The sequence below is a fragment of the Rhagoletis zephyria genome, unplaced genomic scaffold (assembly GCF_001687245.7).
Source record: "Rhagoletis zephyria isolate East Lansing unplaced genomic scaffold, Rhagoletis_zephyria_1.1 Rzeph_scaffold_17745, whole genome shotgun sequence".
NCBI classification, from domain to species: Eukaryota; Metazoa; Arthropoda; class Insecta; order Diptera; family Tephritidae; genus Rhagoletis; species Rhagoletis zephyria.
The window spans coordinates 1-9,537 of NW_016174806.1; the positions used below are offsets into that span (position 1 = coordinate 1).

Consider the following 9,537-nt stretch of genomic DNA (forward strand, 5'->3'; position numbering starts at 1 on the left):
TGCCAAGCGGCGGATGTGAGGGGTCGTGGAGTGCCGCTGGCATGACGCTATTGGCACGGCGAAATTACATGTCCAACAAAAAAAAAATAAGAACCAAAACAGTTTTAGTACATTTCAAGCGCTGCATAATCAGCACGCCGTAGTTCACAGCGACAATAACCAGCGAGGAGTTAGTAGTTAGTTAGTAAAGAATGAAAGGAAAGGTGAATGCGCAACAACAACAACATCAAAATAGGAAATAAAAACCAACTTTAAACTAAAACAATCGAAACAAGCTGTATGCGTTATTTAATAAAATAAAATTGAATTAAATAAAAAGTAAACTTCGTTTGTTGCTAAGGTCGCCTGCAGGTTTGGACAAATGGAGTTAAGAGCCAGAAAGAGTTCAAACTGTAGAAGAGAAAGTGTTAAACTGTGCGTGACAAGTCTAAGATCAGCTCAATTTTTCAGTTTTATCAGTTCCCGAAAGGACTGCTTGATTGGTGCTGTAAGTACTGAAGCGATTTAGGCGACTCCAATAAAACATGCAGGTCGTTTCTCTTCTTTGCCAACTGAGTTTGATAACCCGCAGCCGTTGAAAGATGCATATGAAGAGAAAACCACCAACACCAACCAAATTCGATAGAAAATTTACTCACAGAAGAGTAAGCCGCAACCTGCAATATTCTGGACACTCATGGAGGATTCATTTCGCACCTCCTTCAAGTTTTATTATTGACCAGAAATTAACCATAAAACATGAAACAGTGTCTCAATGGTTTACGATGTAATATAGCGTCCTTCCCTTTAAATTATGATATAGATTCGTGGCGGTTAATGGCGGTCAATCGGCGCGTAGATCAGATACTGTCTATATACCTCGCTTTTCTTTAGGCCAGCAGATGGATGAGATGGATCAACGCGTCTTTTTACCCACTCTATTTCGCACGTCCGTTCCCCCTTAAGGTTCTCTTTTACGTACAGAGCCGGCAGTCGACACACTTTTATCAATGGTGTTCCAGGTCCGTGTGTTCACTGGTCGAATTTTTCTTTCAGAGTCTAGCACAAACCTTTTTTTGTGAGAGTGTTGTTGTTTTGGTTGCACTTAATGATCACGAGCCCGGGAATGAGCAGTTCAAATTGTGGCTAACCAAGCATTCGCGTTACTCTGGTCCTGAAGCGGACCTGATGGCAGTGCAGCTTAGCCCCCACACTGCCTCCAAGTGGATGTGTTAAACATTCCTGAACGCTTCAGGAGTTACTCAGTAATTGACCTCAGACATTAGTCACAGCTTGGCAGTCAGAAATGATGGCGAAGTTGAAGAAAAAAGGAAAATCATACTTTTCACCTTCCATATATGTGACAATTGGTGAACTTGTCTTACTCCTTCATCGAACTGGGATCCATGCGTATGCTGAATTTTTGATTATTTCCCAACAAATGTTCATTACATGGATTATAATTATTAACCTACGGAGCTTCTAGAGAATTTTTAACCAACAGGCCAGTACGGTGTATGTAATAATCGGTTTCATCGCGCCCCCTTGAGTTGACCAATCGTCAGAAATATTCAACAAGCACAGAAGGTCTAAGAGACCTTGTCGGTAAACGCTTTGCGAATGAAGTTCCAAATACTCCTTTTGACCAGGCCTATAGCTACACTGCTAAAACTAGAGGCGTGAAGCGTAAATATTCATCCGGTTTTCGAAAAATCTCAAATTAAAGACCACCCTAGTCGCTTAACCCATATCTAGCTTTAACGTACTATTGCTACTATTACTTCTTAGGAAAATGCCCGCCATTGTTTCTGTGTACTTGTTTCTACATTTGGTCATTCATTCAAGTTGTTATTGGGGCACTTGCAATGCATCGCAGTAACAATAACTTTTCCACTTGGCAAGCAGTTCTACAACGATTTTTGTACAATTTTTTCGGACCGGTTTTTTTTTTTTTCTTTTTGCATTGCCCAACTAACAACTCTTCAGCGTGTGCTTGTTTTGTGTATATATTTGTATTTGTTTTTTTTTGTTTTTGCATATTTGCGGTTGTCACAAGTAGTTGTCATTTAGTTATTTTTGTGTTTGTTGTTGTTGATTTGCACTTGGTCGCCTTTGGCGCTTTGGCTTACTACAATATTTCCATTGCTGTTGGTGTTTGTTGTTGTTGTGTCCACAGTTACTTGAAATTTATAAGTGCGCATAATTAAAAGGAGAAAATGCTCAAGTTTCTATTGTGTACATTTCCGCTTCCGTTTTGATTGCTTTTCCATTTACCGTTACTTTTACCATTGCGCGCTTTTTCGCCATCGCCACCCTTATTCAGGAGTCATTGTCGGCCGGCTGTGGCGCATTAGAAATAGGGAATGATGTAGTCCAGTTGGCCTTTAGCTTTGTGCGAACGAGTCTATGAATATATATTTTTGCTTATGGCGTTGTGTGCACCGACTTCTTGCTCCCCAGTAATCTCTCCTCTATTCACTTTTATTTGCTGAGACAGCATAGTGAGGGGTTGTTGGGTCAAGCACAGTGTGTCGGTTTGAAAATCTTACAAGTGATATTATTTTTTGGCCGAGCTTCTCCTCCGATTTGTGGCATGCGCCTTGATGTTGACACACAAAGGGGAGGGACGTGCAGTTTTCCGCCAACTCCGAACGGCGATTGTATTTTTATTAAAAGCTGTTTTTCATGGCAGAGGTTTGCCATTGCCTGCCGAAGGGCGACCGCTGTTAAGAATAGACCTGTTTTCTATATTGTTTGCCGTTTTTTTGCATTTTTTTACCGACTTAAAAAAAAGTAGGAGGTTATCAGACCTCAGTTGTCAGCCAGTCTGGTGGCGGAAGCCCCTATCGCTTACAGGCGCGGCGGTTTAGTCAATTAAATGGTCAAAGAATGTTAGCTTAGGGTGCTAATGAAATTATACCAGCTACATATATATATCAATGAATCTATCGTAGTACAGATTTTCATAGCAATACGGATTAGGTGACCGTGTTTTCGTAGATTTCACGAAAATAAGACTACGATGGATTCAGCGATGGACCGGAATAACTCCCTGGCCAACCACAATTAACAGGGCCAGTCTCTTTTTAGCTACAGACAACAGCTATGGAGGCAGGTAATAGAACTTTTCATGCCTAAAGCAAGGAAAGCGTGAAAAAACACTGCAAAAGATTTTCGATCTATCAGTTTTTCTTCGTTTCTCCTTAAGGATCTTTGAACTCGATCACAGCCCTAAAGGCTGGTTTTTGCTTTCTCATATTTTGACGCCTAAAATTTTTCGATATATTTTAACACAACTTTATCTTCTTTATTAATGTGACCAACCGTACTTTTTTCGGAAGTACAGTACTTCTTTTTTAACTCTTGTACTACGTACTTCGAAGTACAGCCAAATGCACTTATTTGCGATATCTTGTACTCAATAGGGGCTCTTGTAAAACAAATGGAGCGATTACAGCGGATCGCCCTAATCGGAATTAGTGGAGCATTAGGAACCACACCTACACTGGCGCTTAACGTCATATTGAACACGGCACCTGTAGATATTGCAGACAAAATTGTCGCAGCACGAACTGCTATTAGGATCAGGGAAACCGGGTGATAATACCCTGGAGATCTGCAGGGTTTTGACTTCGCCCCGAACACATAGATTACAGCGGGGTTACTCCAAGAAGGGAGCGCTTAACTTCTTCACGGACGGATTAAAACTTGGGGATATGATTGGTGGAGGATTCTTCTGTCGGGAACTCTCCACCAGAACTATGTTCAGACTTCCGGACTTCAGTGTCTTTCAGGTGGAAATAGCTGGCATCAAGAAAGTGGTAGACTCACTTCTAAAGGGTGTGATGGTGGGCTCGAAATCGGTAAAAGAATGCCTAGCCTTTCTATCAGTCGCTTTGGAGTTCTTCTTAGTAAGCCAGCCTAGTTTAGGTGCCGGATCACTGTGAAATCGTGGGAAACTGCGTGGCTGATGACCGGGCATCGGGAAGGTACCCTTAAAACGGTATCTCCAGATAAAAAGCAGCTCTGCTGTTCATTTCCTTCAAAAGTCAGGCCAAAGCTATCGTACAATCTTGCAAATCTGGATCTCTAGCCACCTCCTCCTTGCTAGTTTCCCAAGTTACAAGTATTGCGAACAGAGACGATAGAGATGGACATCGAGTATTGCCTGGCTAACTAACCACTCCTTCTTTCCTGGTAGCACAATATTTAGTATCCCACAAAGGCCTCACAGAACTTCTGCGTGAAATATGCTGGCATGGTTTTGCAATCCGAAGGGACCGACTAACTCCAAGCTCCTAAAAATATATTCGTGTACCTGCATCGCAGTCCATCTTGGACACGTCAGTGTAGATACAGATGGCTTCCTTATCGGCAGCTTAGTCCCTTCTCCATTCGCTTGTGGATGGAAAGCGCATAGGAGCATTCAAGCCAAATACCATTTACCATATAGGCCGTGGTTGTATTTGCCATGGGGGTAAGGCTTAAGATTGTGCTATGCCTTAAGATCCTCGTTTTCCACAGCCCAGACTCTCTCGAGTCATACCACTGAGTACATCGTGGTTTCCTTTAGGCATACATCAATGGGCAACATATTGAGGACTACATTGATTGCTGCTGAGGGGAAGAATAGCAGTGCGCGCCACCATTCCGCAGTGTCTGAGTTCCTGTGCAGTTTCCAACCAACGTCAAAAAATAAAACATAAAATGCGGATGATCAATTTGGCTTAGATATTTTTATGCAACTACAACCACGTGCACAAATTGTTCAATATAAATTTTAATTTTAAGCCTAACAGTGTGTTCCACTTTTATTTTACTGCGCCCAAAACACTATGCAGACTTTCGCTTTAATTTTATCCAATGCGCGAAAGCTGGCCACTCTCTCCAAGCGTTCAACTGGGCTTCTAACCACAGCACTTGAGCAAAACAGCGAATATTTACTTCCTAGAATATTTAAATTTAGTTTGCTTTGTGCAAGCTCACAACTACAAGCTCAACTACTCAATGGCCAATACGAAAGCATTTGTTAGCTTGTGTGTAGTTAGTGTGCTCCTCCTGCGGGACCCTTATCACAATCGCCGCCAACCGAATTTCCATATTTTCTTTGAGCAGCTTTTTTAGAAAAATATGCTAACAAAAACTATGTGTATACATTTACAACAACAACAACAACAAGTAAGCGAAAAACATCTTGATCTATAAACACATTTTCGTTCTTCCGCACGCGCGTCCGTCCCCCAACCCGTTTCCGCTTGGAATTGTCTGCGATGGCCAATGCGCAACCTTTAAATATTTGTAGGACCAGCATTTGGCTTAAATTTATATGGTAGCAACAACAATGGTAAACAAAACAAGAAGAGCAGCAGTAATGGCGTAAATAGCAACAGCAACAATAACTCGAAGGGCAATAACGGCAAACAGCTGAGCAAACCCACCGCAATGGCTGTTAGTCACGTACCGGCGTTTGTAAGCCGTAGCGGTGGTGGCATCAACAATATTTACACTAGCAACAACAATAATGGTGGCAATGGTAATAGCGCCAATGACAGCGGCGACCACAACGCAAAATGTGATGCTGCTACAAAATTAGCACCAACAACAGCGAAATCGGCGGAGAAAACAACTGCAACAGCAACAGCAACACCTATGCAAACAGGATGTGGCGTTGGCCCGGCGAGCATGTCAACAGCGTTCATGTCAATGACAGTAGCGGCAAATGTCCGCGAAACCACAAAACCACCAACAGTTTCAGGTAAATTTAATTTGCGCCCCAACGCCAGCGTGGCGGGGGTGGTGGGGCTGTGGCTGTGGCAGCGTCCGCGGCGTAGGCGGTGGCAACTTATGCAATGCGCTTCGTGTAGTTAGCATACATATGTAGATAGCACCACGCGCCATGGCGGTTACACATTTCTGTGGCGTCTAGGCATTTCTTTAATTTGATTTTGTGTTTTCTCGTGGTTCTTGTTGTTGCCGCCACGCCGCCTGCAGACACACCTAAACTTCACTGCTGCTGTTGTTGTTGAGCACCTGGAACGCACCGTCGCCTATCTAATGCACTGCACGCTGCTTTTTTCCAATCGAGCACCAACTTTTGCACGAGAGTTTATTAAGCTTTTTCTTCTTCTTCTTCCTGTTCATCTGTGCACCAAGACTTTTTGTATGTTATTTTTTAGCCAATTTTCGTATATACATTAGACTGCATCACCAAAAACAGTTGCGGATTTTCCGCCGTGATAACAAAATCTAGCATATTTAAAGACGTCCACCAAAATATTTCGGAAAAATATTAAGATATACGTGACCTGAAAAATCGGCATAAAAATATTTAAAAATCTTTTCAACGGAATCGTAATTATGAGATTTTTGATGCCGTTTTATAACTCTTCTCAAAGATTGATTTAAGAAAAATTTGAATAACTGGGCAAAAAATTATTCTGATTCAGACTTATGAGGTCTCAGTAGAAAGGCATTTTCTCACTCTTTTTATTTCTTTGCAAAAAAAAATCATTCGTGTCTAATTTTTTTTTTTTTCAAATGCCAACATATCCTAATTAAACTTGGAATGACGCTCGTTCATCCTACCTTTCTCCTTCATTCTTTGAATACATTTATTAGCATGAAATAAAAAGGGTGAGAAAATACGTTTCCAATGATACCTCACAAGTCTTAATCGATAATATGCTGACTTAGACTTAATGAAATAATTGAACCAAGTTTGGTTACCAAGATACAGCTTGTAGACATAAAGTGGGCGGTGCCACGCCCAATTCCTAAAAGTCTATAGCGGTCTTATTTATTGTTAGGAGATTATTGTAACCAGTCTAGTAGAGTAATTAGTCCTTGAAATAATTAGTTATTAAAATATCGGAGTTTTCGGATGTCTGAAATTTACCGTTATACGGGAAGTGGGTGTAATTTTAGTTCGATTTGAATAGTTTTCAACAAATTTCTTTCTTGTGCTAAGATTATTGAGTGCACCGAGTTTGGTAGAAATTGATGAATCGGTTATCGAGATGCACATTTGTGATTATAAGGGGGCGGCGCCACGCCCATTATCCAAAAGTTTATAATAATAATAATTAACTGCTGAGTGGTTATTGTAATTATCGATTTTGAGTCAATTAGCTTTAGTAGTTACTTTAGTTTATCGCAGTTTTCGTGTTTCTGTAAATTACCGTTATATGCGAGGTGGGCGTGGTTATTGCCCGATTTCAAAGATTTTCAACGGATTTCTTAGCTAGGCCCTAGGCAAGGCTCGTACCGAGTTTGGTACGGATTGGTGAAGCGGCTTCTAAGATACAACATTTCATCATAAGTGGGCGTGGTCATGCCCATTTTCCAAAAATTTCTTAATAATACTATTTTTTACCAAAATTCTGCTTCACATACTAATTTTCAATAATTTTGGATCCAATATTTACTGAAACATCGCAGTTTTTGCATTTTTCGAAAATACCGTTATATGGGATGTGGGCGTGGTTACAGTCCGATTTCGCCCATTTTTAATACCAACCTACCCCAGATAAGGGGAAACCTACATACCGAATTGCGTTGAGATATCTCAATTTTTACTCGAGTTATCGTGCACACGGACGGACGGACAGACAGACACGGCTTAGTCGACTTCTCTTTTCATTCTGAGCATTTATGTATACATTTGTCTCTATCTATCTATCTCGATTCGTTTTGGCTGTTACAAACAACCGTTATGTGAACAAAATTAATATACCCTTGTGCACAAGTGCGCTCGGGTATAAAAACATCACGCCGATATTTTCGTATAAGGCAACTTTTAAATGATGTACATAATTTTAACTCGCACTTTATTTTCTAGCATTTTCTATCTCACCTTAAAGGAATAATTGCACCACCTTCTTCTATGTAACTACCACACACTTTCATTTAAATCACTTTAAATTTGCACCAACCGCAACCACTGCCGATTTTCGCTCACCAATCTTTGCCTTTACTCCCATTGCCAACCAAGCTAACATTCACTTCAAAATATAATTAACTTTACTTTCATTTTTTTTCTCTTTTCCTCATCTCTTCTCCGCGCACCGTGCACCGCTTTCAGGGTCTTCTGGCATGCACTATCCATCAGCCGAGAATAATTACTCCACCAACTCGAACAGCATCTGCAGCAGTCTAGCCAGCGCGCAAGATACGCTGTGGCGTGTGAAAATGGCTGCTTCACAGCAACACTCCTCGGCGGCGGCGGCGGTGGCGGCGGCGGCTTCTGGCCAAATCTACATTGAACAAACGCCCGGCTCGGTGACGTATGGCACTTGTCTGGATCCGCTGACGCAATGCGTCGTTGACTATGTCGGATATCCGGTGCCACCGCCACCGCACATAACGCAAGCATCCGGCACAGCGGCGGCGGCGTCTTCATCAACGACGGTGGCAACGTCTACGCCTGGCAATTGCGGTAGCCCACACGATTTTTCAAATATCAGCAGCCACAGTATGGGTGCGCCAGCCAGCAACAATTTGAGCGTTGTCAGCCAAGCCGTCATTGGGGAAAGTAGCCGGCGACAAGAGTACGCGGACGAGCTGCAACAGTTGCAAGAACAGTACGAGCAACAGCAACAGCAGCAGCATCAGCTACAGCGGCAGTCACCGCCACAGCCGCCACAACGTTTTGGCACACTGAAAAAATCGCGACAGCAGCAACAGCGAATGGAACAGCAGCTAGGTAAGTGTGGATAGCCGAGTGGAGGTGGGTCTGTATTTGGGTGTATATATGCCTGGGTGAACAGACATTGCTCTGAAGTTTTGTGGGAAAATGTGAAGCCGATATCGCAGATGCTGCAGTGGCAGCTAATTGCAAAGATATTAATGCAATTGCAATCGGCTGTGGGACTAGGAAGAAGTATTTTGCTTATACGCGTGGGCTGACGTAGGGCAAGTGGGTGCTATGTGGATGCGCATATGGAAGTCGAAGTTCAAGTTTACTCTTTCTGCTGATTCGTGAAATTTTTAATTGAAATTTTGTATGTGCGCGTGGTTAATTTCACAAGCGGCAACGAAGCAGAAATCGCTGTGCCACAAGAATTATTAGCCGACTGTGGAAATGAGATGTGAAAGATGGAATTTTCCGACTGACTCAGGGATTAAATTGCTAGTTTTTCGAAAAGGCTAAGCTCATTTCTTAACATTAGAGGCATTTTAAATTCACTTGAGAGGAAAGAATATAAAACTTGAAGTTTAAGAGGATATAATGTTAATGATTCCTCCCGATGACGATTTGTTCTTCTGTTTAATTGATGTTAATGAGGGCCGACGTCAGTACTCAATCAAATCTCTATAAGATTGCAGCAGAAAAAGCTCATGGTCTTTAACTACTTTTCCCTTCATCAAATTAAAGTACAACAGATGAATTTAAAAGAAAGCAAATAAAATACAGTGTGACAGCTATGGAAATATCTAGCCGTCCTTATTTGGTGCAATAATAAATTCGCTTAAAACCAGAAAATATTTTTTTAAGAACCTAAAAGCAATTTCTTAATCTGCGGAGATTTCCTCGTAAGTTAATAATTTCTGAGGATGAAT

The 9,537-nt window shown here is 41.7% G+C and overlaps 1 protein-coding gene across 1 annotated transcript; it reads left to right on the plus strand.

Moving 5' to 3' along the window:
* Positions 1–5,281: 5,281 nt before the first annotated feature.
* LOC108379936 (putative uncharacterized protein DDB_G0288537) lies at positions 5,282–8,680 on the plus strand (the record flags this gene model as incomplete). Its single annotated transcript, XM_017636304.1, has 2 exons — positions 5,282–5,734; positions 8,060–8,680. Coding segments are annotated over 2 exons (1,074 nt in total), but the record flags the coding sequence as incomplete, so codon positions are not given.
* Positions 8,681–9,537: the final 857 nt, after the last annotated feature.